Here is a 19,684-nt window from a genome sequence, read left to right on the forward strand (position 1 = left end):
AAAACAATATTTTACTTGATCTAGGTATTTTTATATATTTGGACTAGAAATGAGACAAAGTAAATAGTAGATTTTTCCAATGTCTTTTCCTCATTTCCAAATGACTTTCCATACGCAATTTATTTTATTTATTTATTTTTTTAAAAACAAGCAGTCAGAAAAATGAACAGAACCTTATAACTGCTCAAAGAAAACACACTTCTTGAATGTATCAAACATTAAATAAGCATGGTGTTCCGCTGCTCAGCAAGTGGGGGAGATGGAGCTTTTTACAGTGTGCCCTTTGCAGTGATATAGTGGATCATTGTGGAATAAAGTTAGGGCTGGGCAATATTATGAAAATCTCATATCACGATAACCTCCATATCTTGATAACGATAAATATTATGACATAGTACTCTTTCTGTAATCAGTTAATAGTCGATATACATTCACCATTCATGGAAAGGACTATTGTATTGTATTCATGGAAGGACCCGGTATTGTATAGAATGCCTGATTGTTTTAGGCAAAGAATGAAATATCCGGGGTTTTTTTGTAAAGATTTTGCATAGACATTCTATACAATTCCTAGGCATTATTTAGAATGACAAGTATCATTTAGGTAAAGTGTCAGAAGAGCACAACAAAAGCCTTTATTGATCGATATGTATTTTAAATTGGAAGGAATACAAAATGAAGCATATGATGTTCATACTGGACAAACAATGACAGCAGAACTGAGATTGAAGTATTTCTTACAATATTGTCTGTGATGTGGTAGTGTAACCTCATACCTTGGGATCATGTCTTATAATAACGTTCAACACACACATGCTTCGATCGCCATCATCAAACAACGACACATCAGTGGCAGGAAAAATGGTGAGGGTAGGCTAGTTGCATACTTTGCCGCACTGTAACTTGACATTCTATAGAATACCTAGGCAATGTATAAAGTAGCAATCATTTCATACGTTGACGTTTGATTTTAGGCATTCTATACATTTTATAGGCATTCTATATAATCCCGGATTTCACACATTGCTGGTAACATATACATGTTAGTTCAGATGCAAAAACCTCTAAATGCCATCTACAATTTTCCTCTAAAATGGGCATTTTAATCAGGATCCTGTGTATAGGTTCAGTAATATCTCATGGACGGCAAAGAATATGTCCTTTTTCCTGGTCTTTAATATAAAGTAACTCAAAATAAACAAAGGAGGCTGAGAAAAATGTTCATCTTCGATGGAAATTTGAGACGGCACTTCCTATTTATTCCTACTCCACGACTCTTCATATTTATTTATTTATTTGTTTATTTATTTTGTACAAGTACAAATTAAATTGTTGAAGTTGTAGTAAAGATATTTAGAGTCCCGAGTAAAGCGAAAAAAATTGTGCTGTTCTTTTGAACTATTTTGATAGTAACTCATAACTTTACGAAAGTTTTCTTAAGGCACCAAATCATCATATTAAAGTCATTTCTGAAGGATTATGTGACACCAAAGTCACATGATGCTAAAATCAGAGTTTTTCCAATTTGATGAAATAAAAGCAGCCTTGGTTAGCATAATACTACAATCAGAAACTGTAATCTTCAAAACTTTTAAACTTTTAGTAGAGAGTATTATTTATTATATGAATTATTTATTGTTTGTGTTACAGTAAAGTGAAATTTTAAATGTTTCTATTGTTTTATTACGTACTACTTATCATAAAGTGATTATTTTTATATGGTAAAAATGTAAATACCCTGGGCTTCGTTTTCCAAAAGCATCATATACCAAGTACACTGCAGACATGAAAACACAGCCCTGCCTGATTAACATTGTTCATTCATCACACTGGTAAAGAAAGGTCAACTTTAGTCCATTACATTTGAAGGATACTTTTCTACACTGCACATGCCACACAGTTTGCCTAATGTTTGTTATCTGCCCTTTCCACGCATTCACTAAATTTCCATATTTTGCCCATTATACATCCTGCAGAAACTATTATCTGTCATATTATATTGTACTACATGGTCAATAGATTTGCATTAAACTTTCCAACTTCTAATTTAATTTCTAGTCACACCAGTCAAACAGCATTTACCTCGTAACCTTAAAATCTGTCTCTTCTTTATTTGGCAGCCACCTCAAAAGGCATGTCTGAAGCAGACTCTGTGTTAGTGGCTCAGAACGGCACCGCAATCAACAAGAAACTGCCCATCTCTCTGCCTGAACTGGAATACAAAGAGAAGGGCAAAGATAGTGCAAAAGACAAAAAGCAACAGCAGCACAGCATAGGAATAAACAACAACATCTTACAGACTGTGGATGCTAAACTACAAGACATTGAGTACATGGAAAACCACCTAAACGCTAAAAGACTCAACAACGAGCTCAGCGGCAGTGCCGAAAACCTGTTTCTGAAAGAGGAAGTGGGTGCCGGAGGAGGCTCTGCGCCCTCCAAACATTACAAAAACTCCTCGCCACGCAGCCACAACTCAACCAATGGCAGCGTACCATCATCTTCATCCAACAGAAGTGATAAAAAGCAGAAGTGCGCAGGGAAAAACCTTGCGCCACATCGTGATCTGATGGAGAACTGTATACCTAATAACCAGCTCAGTAAGCCTGACGCATTAGTGCGGTAAGACTCCTCATGCAGAAGTTGGGGTTTGACTGCTGGAGTGTGTTTTCAGTCTGTTTATTTTTGATTTGTGTGTGTTTGTCAGGCTTGAGCAGGATATTAAGAAGCTGAAGGCCGACCTGCAGGCGAGCAGACAGGTGGAGCAGGACCTGCGCAGTCAAATCAGCTCTCTGAGCAGTGCTGAAAGAAGCATGCGCTCTGAACTCGGCCAGCTTCGGCAGGAAAATGAGCTGCTGCAGAACAAGTAAGTATTCAGGAGTTTAAATTCGATTTGATTGGATGGTACAGGCCCTAATAAGATAAAGAGTGATTTTTTTTTTCCAGTCTTTGCTTTTAGGTATAAAGACATGATATATGTGATTAGCAGTGGACTATTAGCAAACATCCCAAGAGCACACATACTGCTGAGAGAGGATACCAAAATTGAATTATTGAATGAATGAATGAATGAATTTAAATAAATTTAAAAAATTTGACCGATCATAACTGACCAGTTACAAATAAACTGTAAATCCTATCTGATATATTTAATCTAATTATTCATAAATATAATTTACCCAATTATAATTGGAATAATAATAATAATAATTACAAATATTTTTTTGTTTATTTGAACATTCATTTTTAATGTTTAAATTGCAATATAGTCCATATAAAGATGGATGGCCTCTGCTGCATTTAGAATATAAAAACACAAAATATGGTGATATTTGTCTAAGAAATTTGAAATAAAAATATATAATTTAATTTAATGAAATAATAATTAAATTAAATGCAATATAAGTTAAATAACAAATAAAAACATCAAAATCATTAGTCTAAGACTTGAAAAGTAAGTGAAAATAAGCCTTTAATGAAGGTGCTGTAAGTTTTTGACTCTTATAAAGCATAAAAATACCATAACATGTTTGCAGATATTTAAGAAACATGCTAAGTGCACCAGATGAAACACAACAGAAATTAAAGTACAGCCATTTAGAAGAACTGAATAGTGCACTTACTTTTTTTTTTTTTTTTTGTAATTAATACATATTAAACCTCTTTAACATTATTAAATGTAGATGCTGAATCACTGATATGTGTTGACTTGCACTGAGTCACATTTCTAAAGTTCAATAGGGTATATGTCGAACGTCACGTGACCAAACCGGATCCCTGGGTAGAACACTTCCACTCATCGGCAGTTCATATGCGCCATCGGTTTGTTATTGACAGTAGTGAGTAGTAAGTAGTGTTTTATACGTTATATAATAGGGTATATACGCTACTTTCGCGTTCCATTCAACCTGGGTAGAACACTTTTTCACTCTCCGCTAATATGGCGTTGTTTTATACAAGAAGCCTCCAGGAACTACCAAAGTTAAGTATCACAGATGTCCACAGGATATGCTCAGTAATATCTAAATGTCCGGCCACCAAATTGGACAAAGGATTTAAATTTGTATGCTTCATCATACATAAAGGATTATGAAGGTATGTAAGCTAGCGGAATTGAAATGCTGTACAATGTCACTACGTTAACTAGCTAACGATATAACGTTACTTAGTCTGCCATATGGAGGTAAGAGGATAATGGCCAGACTGGTTCGAGCTGATGGAAAGGCAACAGAACCTCAAATAACCAATCGTTACAACCGAAGTATGCAGAAGAGCATCTCTGAACGCACAACACAGCAGCAGAAGACCACACCGGGTGCCACTCCTGTCAGCTAAGAACAGGAAACGGAGGCTACAGTTCACACAGGTTCACCAAAATTGGACAATAGAAGATTGGAAAAACGTTTTCTGTTCAGATGAGTCTCGATTTGTGCTGCGACATTCGGAGGGTAGGGTCAGAATTTGGCATCAACAACATGAAAGCATGGATCCATCCTATCTTGTATTAATGGTTCAGGTGGGTGGTGGTGGTGTAGTGTGGTGGACATTTTCTTTGCACACGTTGTGCCCATTAATATTAATTGAGCATCGGGTCAACACCGCAGCCTACCTGAGTATTGTTGCTGACCATGTTCATCTCTTTATGACCACAGTGTATCCATCTTCTGATGGCTACTTCCAGCAGGATAACGCGCCATGTCATAAAGCGTGAATCATCTCAGACTGGTTTCTTGAACACGACAATGAGTTCACTGTACTCAAATGGCCTCCACAGTCACCAGAACTCAATCCAAGAGAGCAGCTTTGGGATGTGGTGGAATGGGAGAATGGCCAACAAATCTGCTGCAACTGTGTGATGCTATCACGTTAATATGGACCAAAATTTCTGAGAAATATTTCCAGTACCTTGTTGAATCTATGCCACTAAGAATTAAGGCAGTTCTAAAGGCAAAATGGGGTCCAACCCTGTACTAATTAAGTGTAACTCATTAAGTGTATAATAGCCATATTAATGAAGGCTGTATAATGTTTTCACTTTTTGAGTGCCTTTGACTAGATTTTGTTGTTTATCTTCATAAATTCCTCATTAAAAAAGCACTGATACATTAATTTCCCCTGAAATACTTTTTGTTTAGATTTTTGGATTTAAATAAATAAAACATTTTAACAAAAAACATTTTTTTTTTTTTAATTGTAATTAAATAGTTTTTTTTTGTCAAGTTTACATTGCAACCACCTGTCATTAAAACAAGTTTGTCACTAAAATTATTAAAACTAAATAGAAATTAAAAAGACAAGCATATAATAAAGTTTTTTTTTTTTTTTTATGCATTTAAGTAATATTAGAATGACACTAATTTACAACCGTCATAATTGACCAGTTAGAGTTTTTTTTCCCATCCGGTAAGTCCAATCTCTATAAAAAAAATTAAATCTGTATGAAATGTGTGGGGTTGTTCAAAACATCTAATATTAAATATTAAAAACTGATATTTATGGAACAAAAATTCCTTCAAGTTCAAGTACAAAAATGACTAAAACTAAAATAAAAGAACCAATTTAAAGTAAAAGAGAATTATATAAAAAACAAAAACTGTTTATTCGCATCCCTGTCTTTAGACTTCATAATGCTGTGCAAGCCAAGCAGAAGGACAAGCAAACGATTGTGCAGCTGGAGAAGCGGCTCAAGGCGGAACAGGAAGCTCGAGCCGCAGTGGAAAAGCAGCTTGCAGAAGAAAAGAAAAGAAAGAAGATGGAAGAAGCCACAGCCGCACGTGCTGTCGCTCTGGCTGCTGCATCCAGGTGAGAGACATGGTTCACCAAAAATATCATGAGCACATCTGTGGCAAAAACACTTCTGTTTGAACTTTGTTTTCCCTAAAGCACAGTAATATTCATCACATCCATTATATTGCTTCAGAAAGACTTGTTTTGGGGATAATTAATGGTCTGTTAAAAAGAAGTATTAATTATAATCCATTGTAATCAGTTTCAATTACTTTAAAGATGGTTTACAGTTATCATTACATTGCATTACTCCTATAACTCATGCAAAGCATCATGGGGTGTAAGAAAAACATGGATATTAGTCATTCAAATTGATCATAAAGGATACAGAATGTAGGATTGACGACACCAGCAGGAGCGAGTGTGTCTGACAATTGAGCCTGACAATGTAAGCTGCTCAGATAATGTTTTTGTTTGTAATATTTCTATTATTTACTATTTAAAAAAACACTTCATGTTAATTTTTATAACTCTGAATCTGCGGCTCATTTTGGAGGCTGCTACTGTCCCCCAGAGGTTGTATGTTCTGCTGTAGAGGTTGTATTTTCTGCCACGCGATTTCTGCACATTGTTGGCAGGTCACTATTTTGAGGCAACTAAAATTGAATGCACCATCGACCAACTAAAAGCTGGTCTAAAGTCAATGGCGCAGAGTTTTTGTTTATTATTTAAAGAGCACTTTAGTGATATGCACCAAACAAAACATTAAAATATAATTATGATGAAAAACTAAAAACTGAATTCAACCTTTAAACTAAACTTCAATGTTATTCAACCCTAAACAGAACCACACAGCCAGCAAATTATTTATCATTAAATTAAATGAAGAGAAAAACACATTCTTTCTAAATATCGCCTCTGTGATCATGACCTAGGAATAGAAAACAGCAGACATAAAAAAATCCTGGACTCCTAAACAACAGAGAATGTAAACAGTGTGATCGAAATTAAATAGAGGATAAGACACACGTCCTTCTGTTCTGCCCTAAAAACACCACAACTACAGAAATATTTCCCCCCAATTTGAAACATTAATTAATTTATTTTTTAATTTAAATCAGTCAGGAGAGGATGAATTGACGTCTTAACTAGCTGTAAAATATGTATACACCCTACACACCATAAGAAATGGTTAATGTAAGTTCATGCATTTAAATAATCTACACTTTTTTAAATAATTATTATTATTGTAGTTGTTATAATTATCAAATGTATTATGTTTTTTTTATTCTATCTTTCTCTTCATTTATTTCTTATTTACTGTGTAATTTATTCATTTGATAATGTTAATATATTACATATTGTATACATATTTAAAATGTTTTGGCAATACTGTACTAATTGTCATGGCAATAAAGCAACTTGTACTTGCACCAATGTAAATCCAAAACACGCGTACACATTGCTTAACACACACATGGATGTATAGCAGTACATGAACATCTTTTAAATATTCATTCATTTGTTTTTCTTCAGCTTAGTCGCTTATTTGTCAAGGGTAACTGTCTTCTTTCTAGTGAAGCATTCAGTTTTTCTGCTTGCCAAAAACAAATGTGCCAGGGATGACATAACTGACGTGGGAATGGAAGATGAGACTCTGATTGGTTTAATCCACGCTATGCCCAAACATACCCATAACTCGTTAATAGAATAAGGACAAGCCTGTTAAACCAAGCGCCTGGTGCACAGACTTTTTCTTATCCTTAAAATGGCCAAAGTGGATTCAGACACACCCTAAGTGAACCTGCAGCCTTCGTTTTAGACCATACACCTAGATTGTTAAAATAGAGCCCACTGTATTTTCCACCAAAGCAATTCAGGTGCTGAATTTTATAATTCAGTAAACTGGCAGTGGATGGAGGTAAGCTGACCAAAACAAAGACCGATATTCTGACATGGAATACGCCTTTTCAGTGGAGAATACACTTCACTTTAGCATTGTTTTTCAGATAAACATGTTCACTAAGCATAATATGTGCAAACATCTTATGATATTTTTATAGAGTCAACAGCTTACAGCACCTATATGAAGCTTTATAAATATGCTTCTACTACATGAATCCACATCTACATAAAGTTTCTATTAAGTTAGCAGTCATTGATTCTTTCTAAGGGTGACGCGGTGGCACAGAAGGTAGTCCTGTTGCCTCACAGCAAAAAGGTCGCTAGTTCGAGCCTCGGCTGGGTCAGTTGGCATTTCTGTGTGGAGTTTGCATGTTCTCCCATCGTTCGTGTGGGTTTCCTCCAGGTGCTTCGGTTTCCCCCACAGTCCAAAGACATGTGGTACAGGTGAATTGGGTAAGCTAAAATTGTCCGTAGTGTATGTGTGTGAATGAGTGTATGGGTGTTTCCCAGTGATTGGTTGCAGCTGTAAGGGCATCCGCTGCGTAAAACATATGCTGGATAAGTTGGCGGTTCATTCCGCTGTGGCGACCCCAGATTAATAAAGGGACTAAGCTGAAAAGAAAATGAATGAATGAATGAATGATGGAATGAATGATTCTTTCTATAATCTTGCCATTTACAGTAGTCATTTTCCTTTGGGTGAAGATGGTTGGATGCTTTTGAGTGTCATTTGCACATTCTGGCAAGTGCCACTGAATTAGACGCATTTAATGTTTAATCGATTGTTAATTTATATGGTAAATTTGTGAAAACTGACACCTCTAAACCCCAAAAGTGTGACCGTTTTTAATAGACTTAATAAGATAGTGTGCAACTCTGCGTGTTAATGCACTTTGTTTTGTTATGCGTTTGTGCCAGTGGGCTTGACTGTCTTTTCTTTCACAGAGGAGAGTGCACAGACTCGCTGAGGAGTCGCATACGTGAGCTGGAGTCCGAGTGCAAGAAGCTCACACACGACATGAAGCTGAAGGAGGAACAGATCAGAGAGCTTGAGCTCAAAGCGCAAGTAAGCCAGAAACCCTCCTTCAGTGTTCTTTTTCCAGGAGCAGTATCTTAAAACAAAGCATTCTGTGAGCTGAATGAGACCAAGCTTTTAGACTAGATTATTTATTAAAAATGTTGGTGTGTAATTGTTTTAGAACACTATATTATGTCGTCCCTTTACAAATATGAAACAAATTGTTTGGTTTTATTTATTTATTTATTTTTTTTTTAATTTATTTATTTAATTAATTAATAATTTAAATATATATATATATTTTTATATAAGATTTTATTATTGGTTTTGAAAGAATTCTGATGCTTTCCAAGGTTACATTTTATTGACGTTACAAGTGCAGTAAAACTTTATTATTATTATTATTATTATTATTATTATTATTATTATTATTATATTACAGTTTAAAATAAACAACTTCTAATTAAATACAAGTCAAAATGTCATTTAGTTGTGATGGCAAAGCTGGAAAAAAAGTAACACTAAAGACGGTCTCTTTCTCTCTCTCTCTCTCTCTCTCTCTCTCTCTCTCTCTCTCTCTCTCTCTCTCTCTCTCTCTCTCTCTCTCTCTCTAGGCATTAAATATAATATTTTTTTTTTGTCATTTATCAATTTTTTTACCATCACAATTATATTTTTATTTTTTATTGTTATGAACTGTTCAAAATGACTTTAACTAATGTGCTATGAACTGTTTGAAGACATTGCTTATGCAATTTTTAAGTATATTATTTGGTTTAATGGATAATTTATAAAGTGTTTTTTTTATTATTTTTTTTTATTTGTTTATTTTTTACAACTGCAAATTCTTGCTGGTCTCGATCATCTTTGGAATATTCTGATGGATACTATTTCAAAAATGTATTTCTTTTAATTTCGCTTATCAATAGGTTGTTTTCAGTCATGTGGTTTTGGTGACGTGCAAAATTCAGATGGAGGGCAGAAAGTAAAAAACTGAATGGGAGACATAGTGTAAAGTCTGTATTTTTGCGATTTATACCATATTTCAAAAGAGAAATAAATAGAAAATAACCACATATGTTGGGCAAGATCCTTATATCATGAAGATGGCCGAGTTTTCTACTGAGCTTAAATATATTTGCCTGTCATTGAGGCAGTAGATACTGTAAAAGCTATTATGTTACATGAGAAAATCCTATAGTAAATACTATAATGTTTGGAAGCATACTATAGATAATTATTTGAATTAAACTGTTGTAATAATTATATTGTTGCCGTAGTAATAAAATTATTCAATAGGCTTCAGTTTTCTATTCTACAATTATACACCATCACAATGCACCACAGTTTACACTAACATTACAGCATTTATTACAGTTTATCAGTTTACTGTGCTACAGTATTCTATAGCATTCATTAACAAAGAGTTGTACACATTATACACTTTGCTATGTGGTTAAAAAGCATGTTTATTATAAATGACTATAGTTTTTTCCTCATGCAGATATCTTCCAGACAGCACGAAATAACAAATGAAAGCATACATTATTACATTATTATTTATTTATTTGTGTTTGGGGGGAAAAGTGCTTCACAATAATAACAACTGTCTAGTCTTGTCACAAGGGTTGCATTTATTTATTTTTTTCTCGGTCTATGAACTCACCATCAACAAACATTCACTGCTGCCGCGCATATAGACGTTAACGTAACGGTTGTTTAATCCACCAAAACTCCAGTAAAGACATTTATATAAATTCTCCTGTATTTTGTATAAGAGTGGTGGTGTTTATAACCGAATTTTTAATAACACATCAACATATTTATACTCCTAGCTAGAACTGTATATAATCTTTATTAGTGCTGTAAAGTAAATTATCAAGCTCAAAAAAAGTTTGAACACATGGATGTATTGAATTAATGTTTATTACATACCGCCTTTTCTTCCATTTTTAAACCTTCTCTCCTTTATACGCAAAAACTTTTGGAAGTTTATGAAATCTGTTCGGCATTTCTCATTTTGGCCGATTTCAACAATTATAAACAACATAAAACAGAAACATTTTGATGTTCTGTTAACAATTCCTATGTCGAACAATCACTTCTTGCCCTCCATCTAAATTTCGTGCATCATCCATGTCATGTGAAAACGACCTATACATCCAAATATGCAAATAAAACCTCAATTGAATGTTATTTGGGTTTTTTTTGTTTTTTTGTCATATTGAGTGTTTCGACTATTTTCTTTGTTTTAAAGTAACTTCTTATACTCCCTTTTTTGTTTCTCTTTGTGCAGGAGTTGCACAAATATAAGGAGAGTGAAAAAGACACAGAGGTTTTGATGTCAGCGCTGTCAGCCATGCAGGACAAGACTCAGCACCTGGAGAACAGCCTGAGTGCTGAAACCAGAATCAAACTGGACCTCTTCTCTGCACTCGGAGATGCCAAGAGACAGCTGGAGATTGCTCAAGGTCTGTGCTTTTCAAGGCTCCGTTTACACCTGCTATCAAGAGACATTTTCATCAATCCCATAATAAGCGCATCTTAATCAGGGGTGCCCAAACCTTTTTGTATGAAGGGCCAAAAAAAAACAAATATCATTGAGAGCCATGGGCCGAAAGTAAATATACCAAACTAAATTACATTAAAGTTTCCGTGGGTAATTTCATAATATTTCAAAATAAATATAAAACATTACTTTCAATCATATTAACTAATGCAGTATAATTATTATATTTTATATGATAGCTTAACAAACAATTACATTTATAACACAGTGGAGTTCAATGCTGAATACACTAGTCAAACAGAATCTGCCTTTGACTTGATTTGCTCACCAAAGTCTCTGCATTGTCAGGTGACTATGTACATTTAAACAAAATCTGAATAATTTACACAATTTAATTGAAATATTTAATTTCAGTTGGCTTTTTAACAATAAAACAAACAAACAAACAAACAAAGGGTTACATTAAATTTGAATTATCAAGCTCAAAACCATTCCTTTCATTTTCCCACTTTTCTCAGATGGAATGGTGGGCCAAATCAAAAGCTACCATGGGCCAACTTTGGGCCGCGGGCTCTAGTTTGGGCATCTCTGATCTAAATATAGGGTAGTCAAAAATACATTAGATTGACTTGTTTTTTAATGGTGTTAACACCTCATGTGGTTAAATGCATTCAAAAAGCCACCAAACACCATCTACTCTCTCATTCACATGAGATCGATCAATATAAAACTCACAAATATTCGTCCAGCCAAATCCAGATTTACAAAAACAATTCCCATCCTACAGTTTTTCATTCATGTTTAAGGGCAGGTTTCTGCTCCTGAAGGAAAGGTAATGAAACCAGATAGTCAATTGTTTATTTTATTTATTATAATGTCAAAACATAACAAACGGGTTATCCAGAAGTTTTTACAAAACTGAGCTACAAAACTTGTAATTATGCTGAACATTTATCAAATTTGTATTGAGAAAACTTTTAAGATATTTTGTCCAGGATAAAGACTGCCAAAAAAATTTGGTCTGTGTGAGTCCTAATGCCCCAGTAAAAAGTGAAGGGGACACTATACTGTCAGTGGGCGCCGTCTTTCGGCAGAGATGTAAAACCGAGTTCCTGACTCTCTGTGGTCATTAAAAATCCCATGGCACTTCTCGAAAAGAGTAGGGGTGTAACCCCGGTGCCCTGGCCAAAGTCTCTCAATTGGCCCTCACCCATCATGGCCTCCCAAACATCCTCATCCAGTGAATTGGCTCTATCACTGTCTCTTCCCTGCACCAGAAGCTGGTGTGTGGCGAGCGCACTGGCGCCATTGTTTTGTGGTTGCCGTCGCATCAGCCAAGTGGATGCTGCACACTGGTGGTGGTGTGGAGAGACCCCCTCATGATTGTAAAGTGCTTTCCGTGTATGGCCATACACAATAAATGCGCTATATAAATACACATTACATTACATTACATTACATTACGTGACCTGCTCTGTTAGGCTGAGGCTGGTTTATTTTTCTGTGGCCACATTGCAGCCACATCTGATCTCTGGTCAAGTAGGATGATAGACCCATTCTTGAGCTTTACTTTCCACTACATTGACAGTGATTGGAAGCTGCACCAGAGATACCTTGAGACGACATATTTTCCATTACATTAAAGTTATTATTAACATTAAAATATTTGTTCACAGAAGATGCAAAAAATGCACATTTTAAAACATTATTAACAGGATATACAAGAGTTATTTTATTTAGAAGTAACTGCTTATTTAACTACTTTTAATATGAAAAACATTGAAAATAATGAGTTATTTATTTTTACTTTTTTATAACAAAAATTAATTTTAGGTAATGTGTGTTTTTAACTTCAGTTGTTCAGCGTCAATGTTCAATAAATAATCATAGATAGTAGATTGTGTGTGCCTGCGCGTGCGTGTGTGTTTCCATCAATTATTTTAAAATCAAGTAATGCACCCTTCATTCAAAAATCTCTCACTTGCAATATTTGAGCATATTTACTGTACATAACTTGTCTGTGAACTATGAGGGCAAAAAAATTTAAAATAAATAAAATAATCATTCATTAATCATAGCTGCGTTAAAATCTTCAGTTAATCAAGATTATGATTTTAGGACAAATCCCCCAGCCTTAATATATATATCTTCATGAAAGTCAGAGAATTGTATTCATAAGATGGATTGATAGATATACAGATTGATTCGTATGTTTTGCCTATTGTTATGGTTAGGCTTTTTTTCAGCACCATTTTATTCCTCTTCTGCTGGAAGTCACTAAGCGGTACCTGTTAACTCAGGCAGACATGCCAGGAAAATCTAAATGTTCAAGAGCCTTGGCTAAAAATGAATGCTTCAAAGACTTGTTTTATTTCTTGTCAAAATCTGAGGTAAATTATTCGTTGTTGCTCTTAAAATGGCTATAAAATTCATGAAAAATGATATTCAAGCTCAAACTATTTTAATATTATGCAAAGCACAGCAGTGCCATGTTTATTTTAGCTGGTGAAACTTTGAATTTGACATTTGGCTAACTCTTCAATCTCTTTTTGTTCACTGAATTTAGAACACAATGCAGATTTGACTTTGTTCATTAAAATAATCTGTAAGAAGTATTCTGAAGTTAACTTCATTAAAATTAAAGTCAGACATCCATAATAGATATACATAATCATAGTTTGCAACTTGAAATGCAAATATATGGATTAGTGAATGTATGAAAAAGATAAACCTGAATAAATTTGTGTATATGTATATAATGAAAATAATATAGTTTAATAACACTTACTGTAATTATATTCTATTATGTTAATACATTTAGAACATGTCTGCATTAATAACATGAAGAAGTTCATATGCATCTCTCTTTATTCACAATACCATAGTGCAGTTTAATAGTTAATGGCAGTTCCAATCCCTAGAATATTATTTTAATATGATCATTATAGTCAGTGTTTTTGTGCCTAGTTTTGTCAGTGGAAATTTATAATGCAATCATCATAATTTTATTCAGCACTCCTAAACATAGGTCAATATTCAATAATTCAGTGTATTGTGTTAATGAACATACACAATATTGATATTGCTGGCATTTCAAAATATGGTGAATGCCTATTTATTATTTAAACTTTTATAGTGTCTTTTAAGAATATTCAGATTGTTGTTTTTGCAGTGGTCATTCTTAAAGCACCAAATGCTTTAAGACTTCATCCAAACATTAAAATTGTCATCATTTACTCACCCTTTACTTGTTTCAAACCTTTATAAGTTTCTTTCTTCTGTTAAACACAAAAGAATATATTTTTAATAATTCTGAAAACCTGTAACCATTGACTTTCCAAGTATTTGTTTTTCCTACTATGAAAGTCAATGGTTACAGGCTTTCAGCATTCTTCAAAATATATTCTTTTGTGTTCAACACTAGAAAGAAACTCATAAAAGTTTAGAAACACTTGAGGGTGTGTAAATTTCCTATTTTGCTTGAACTACCTCTTTAATAGGCTGCTTATTTTCAAACATCAACATTTTCACGTTACTCTGGCACACAATATTGAAAATTCTTTGACTATTTATAGGCCTTTTGTTCGTTAACACTGTACAATAATATTTGTTAGCATAAATTATTTTAACTAAAGTCAATGTAACGACAACTACAAACGCATTTATTAATCTTAGGTGATGTTAATGCCTAATAACGCATTAAAATATGTAATCAGAATTGTTTCATTAAATGGAGATAACATAAATTTCACTTTTACTTTTTTTAAATTTTACTTAATGTGGCAGTTTTTCCCTCTTGATTATAAAAGGGGACCTATTACGCAAAAACAATTTTTATAAGGGGTTTAAACACCGTTGTGTGGCGCAGTATGTGAATATAACCAGCTTCTATTGAAAAAAAATCACACATAATAAAAACAGTCTGCAGAAACACTTTGATTGACTGTCTCCCTTTGTACATGTCATCAGAGGGGGGGATGTCCCACCCCATTAGTTATCTCTCCCTCATTAGCATATGATGTTAGTTTTGCTTTTGAATCTGCCACTGTGCTGACCAAGCGGCAACCTCCCGCTCTCCCTCGGGAAGCCAATACGGAAGTAACTGAAACTGCAATTCATCAAAATTCCGCTAGTCCTGGCTCCATAATAGAGCAAGTTGCAATTGAGCCCACTGTTAGAATGGCCAACTTTACAGCAGAAAAAAAGGTGTTTACAGCCTGGTACAATGAACGATTTGGGTTCATATAGCTCTTATTACCCTCCATAACAACTGTGAGGGGGGTGAATTTTTTTATAACTCATCCATTTACTTTATATTAGGTTATATTAAGTTTGCATAATTAAGGGTGTGGCCACTTGAGTGACAGCTAGGTCTCGCTGGTCGCCGTCACTTCACCTCAGCTGAATCCGGCAGATTAGCCACTGATCTCGGCATATTCATCGTATTTTTGTTTTGTTTTATGTGGCTTTACACAGTCAGCTGCCTTTTGGACTTATTTCTTACAATTATCAGATGATATGGCATGCTGTGTGCATTTAATTGTGCTCACAAACCATTCACGTGGCCTCATTTCCCATGTGAGTAAAGTTATATACTTATACACCATATCTATAAGTGTATTTGTTTTATTTAAGATCATTTATCATTAATATTTTTCTTTAGACCCGTAAAGCACTCCAGAATGTGCCAGATTGATTAGCTGTAGGCTCTAGAACAGTCATCTGAAGCGTTATCATACAGTGTTCTGCTGGAGTTCTTCATTAGTCCTGCATTTACTAACACACACTATATTTGAAGTGTTTGGAAGGATTTCGCGTTTTCCTCCTGTAGAAAAATGTCATAAGAACAATGCTTAGAGGCTCAATGTATTACAACATTGTTTTTAAATGTCTAAACACTTTATTGATATAGTGTACAGCCAAGCACATGTGGTCAGAACACAAACGAGTCGCAGGTAATAGAGTATCAAGCGTTTCTCCCAAAGTAAAGTCTGTCTGCCAGGTGTAAGCAAAGTGCCAGCAGGTGTCTGTAGCTCCACTCACTCTCCGCCTCTTTGCCCTTGTTTGGTATCCCGCCGTGGGTGCGATGACGTGCGAACAAAATGGCGACAATTGGCCGCGCCTACTTGTAGCTTCTTTTGCAGTGTTCAGAAACCTATGGGTGATGTCACGGATGCTACGTCCATATATTTTACAGTCTATGGTGCTGACGCATAGGTATTTGTAGCTCCACCCTCTTTTGAAAACAGGGCTGGGTGCACAATCTCATTTGAATTTAAAGCAACAGTCGCCAAAATTCTACAACAAGAATCAAAGCCTAAAAGGGGCAGTTTTTAAGAGTTATAAAACATTATTTGTGTGTTATTTTGAGCTGAAACTTCACATACACACTTTAGGGACATCTTTTTTTTATCTTACAAAAAGACCTAATAGGTTCCACCTTAATGAATTAACATTTACTAATTAGACTTTATTTAGAAGTGTTACCTATTGTACTTTTATAATTCTTTTACAATTTAATAATGTTTATATACAATACAGAAAGCAATGCACTAAGTATTATTTGGTTATTATTATACCTGTTAAAATAACCTTTATTTTTGCAGCTTAGGTCAACATTGTGATTAACACCATGATAAAACCTTCTGCAATTAATCACAAGACAATTTTATACCAGCAGAAGCCTGCCCACCCCTAATGTCAACATATAATACATCTCTCACAAAGCTTTTCTCTTTTTTGACCTCTACGCAGGTCAGATTCTGCAGAAGGAGCAGGAGATAAAAGAGCTGAAGCAGAAGATCGCAGAGGTCATGGCGGTCATGCCAAGCATTACCTACTCGGCGGAGACCAACAACATGACCCCTGTGACCCCACATTACTCCTCCAAGTTCATGGACACCAGTCCTTCCAGCTTGGACCCCAATGCCTCCATCTACCAGCCACTCAAGAAGTGAATGTCCACACACAACGTCCACTTTGCTCTTTGATTTGTACTAAAGTTCAGTATGCAAACCAATGGGATGGGGTAGTATTTTTGTTTGATTTACCCCTTCTCTGTTAGTATGACTCTTCTTTGTTGTGGATGATTAGAGAGGGAGAATAAAATGAGGGGGGCAAAGGGATGATGTTTTGACCAGAACTGCCCTTTTTGTCTTTAAGATTATTTTTGAAACTCTTACACTTAAAAAAGAAAAAAGTTTTCGGAAACGGCACTTAAGCCACTTGTGGTTCTCTTGTCATCCTATGTTCATTTTGTGAGGTCTTTATAAAGATCTTTTATGGTTTTATTAGTACCTTCTCCATCTTTGTGTTGAACAGTTTTATATGCCTGAAAATGGTGGCATGACTTTTTTACTTCCTTGGTTTAAACGTACCATCTTTAAGTTTATTGAATGTAAAAAAGAAAAGGGAAAAGGTATTAAGATCAGACGGAAGTATTTGTGGTGGAAAATGTGTTAGTGCCGATGGAATGGTTAAGAATGCATTTCAGTTTCATTTTGACCGTAGTATTGTACATGTCTTTATTTTGGGGAGGTAGAAAGAATTTTCACTACAGATTTTGGATCGTAATTCTATGGAAGCCTGGTACTGCCACAGGGTTAAAAAATACATGTATATGTACAATTCTGAGAAACATTTTTTTATTGCAATGCCAAAATTACATTTCTGAATTCTACGTTATGGATTTTGTTTCTTGATAAAGAGAACAAAGAAAAGGCAGAAGTGTGAGATGTAAATTTAGAATTGTGAGGACATAAAAGTGAGATTTCTGAGGGGGGAAAAATAATTCTGAGTTTATATCTCATAATTCAATTTTTTTTTTCTTTTTTTTCAGTTAAAAAATGTTTTGACAGTTTTGCATTAATATGACAATCCCCCTCCCCCCCTCAAGATATCTAAACTTACAATTGTGTTAACGGCAAAATTAAATATATTCTTTCAAAATTAGCTAAATTGTACAAATAATAGGCGAGATTTGTCTCTGTTTTCTTTGAAAGGGAAAAAATGCCTAAAAGGTTGAATTGTAAAATGTAGAAAAGAAGAAACTTTTTTTTTTCTGTGGCAGAACCAAGCTTCCATAATAATGAATATATTTTCTGGGTTTCTATAAACCAAGTTTTCTGTTCCTCCCGAAGATGTTTGCCAGAATGAAGACACGAAAAAACCCACGTCTTTAAAAAGGGACTGAACTTTACATTGTATTTGTTGACAAAAATGCTGCATAAATATTCGGGAATGTTGTTGTATTTTGCGGTCAATGCAAGTCCTTTTTGTTTTCAGGACAAAAATTGAAATAGAATTTAGTCAAAGCCAGTTGAAAAGCTGAACATATGATGTCTTGTTTGCCAGTTGTTATGTTACACAGTGCCTTGAAATATCTTGTTTAATATGATCTCACACACCTCCCATGCCATGTTCTGATTGGTCAGAGTACCACATGACTTTTTTTTTTTTTGCTCTTAAAGGGACCGTTCAATCAAAGATTAAACCTCTACCATCATTTATTCACCCTTAAATGGTTCCAAACTGGGTTCCTTTTTCCTGTTGAACAGAAATAAGATATTTTGAAGAATGTTAGAAACATATAACTATTGACTTCCATTGTGTTTTTGTTTTTACTATGGATGTCAATGTATATCAGTTTCCAACATTCTTCAAAATGTCTTATTTTCTGTTTACCAAAATATAATGGACTCATAAAGGGTTGGAACAAATGGAGGATGAGTAAATGGTTAGTAAAGTTTAATTTTTTGGCTGAACTATTCCTTTAAAAATAATTCGTCCTCTTGTTGCCATGTGTTTGTCAGGGAAAAAGAAACATAGAGGTAACAGCAAACTCACTCTAATTCACTTGTCATGCCTCTAATTTACATTAACATGTTTATCAGAATTTATAATACTCGCTGAATGGTTTGATTTTGTAAAAATGTGCCAACTTTTCCTCCCCTTTATTTGATGACATTGGAATAATGCAAACTATACATCGAGACATCATTGCAGTGACGTCTAGAATCAGCCCATAAATGCTTCATTACAAACTGATACTTCACTTTTCTTCTTCAGTGGTTTAAGTTGTGTGTCATGATGCAGGCAGAATATGCTTGTTTGGTTTAGTCCTCGTTTTACAACAGGACTTTCTTTTTTATTTGTCTACCTTGGGAAAGTATTACTGTGGATTGCATTTGGTGTTTTTATGGTAAACTTTGTGGACAGTAAAGAACACGCCTTTGTTTCTCAGTGAATTTGCTTTTTTTCTTCAAATACTGTTTAAATGCAACACTACACTAACACATTTACACAGGAAATCAATCATAATTTACACATCTTTCAAACACTTCAACAGATAATCATAATTAAAATGACTACTTTTCAAAGTCCATATTAGAGTGTCAGTGTTTTGTATATTTACAACAAAAATACTACAATCTAATATGGACTATAAACTATAAAAGGTATCAGCCGTGCTAAAATGTACATACACTACCTGACAGAAGTTTTTTCGACTATCCAAGTTTTAGGAA

General features: G+C 34.5%; 1 protein-coding gene across 1 annotated transcript in view; it reads left to right on the top strand.

Annotated features, from left to right (window-relative positions):
* maco1a (macoilin 1a) overlaps positions 1–19,400 on the top strand; it is a 32,022-nt gene extending 12,622 nt beyond the window's left edge. Inside the window, 6 exon segments of the mRNA XM_056479269.1 lie at positions 2,121–2,622; positions 2,708–2,866; positions 5,620–5,802; positions 8,578–8,698; positions 10,947–11,121; positions 16,914–19,400. Of these exon segments, the coding sequence (XP_056335244.1) occupies positions 2,121–2,622; positions 2,708–2,866; positions 5,620–5,802; positions 8,578–8,698; positions 10,947–11,121; positions 16,914–17,116 (1,343 nt within the window). The 3' untranslated portion in view covers positions 17,117–19,400.
* Positions 19,401–19,684: the final 284 nt, after the last annotated feature.

This window comes from Danio aesculapii, chromosome 19 (assembly GCF_903798145.1).
Source record: "Danio aesculapii chromosome 19, fDanAes4.1, whole genome shotgun sequence".
NCBI classification, from domain to species: domain Eukaryota; kingdom Metazoa; phylum Chordata; class Actinopteri; order Cypriniformes; family Danionidae; genus Danio; species Danio aesculapii.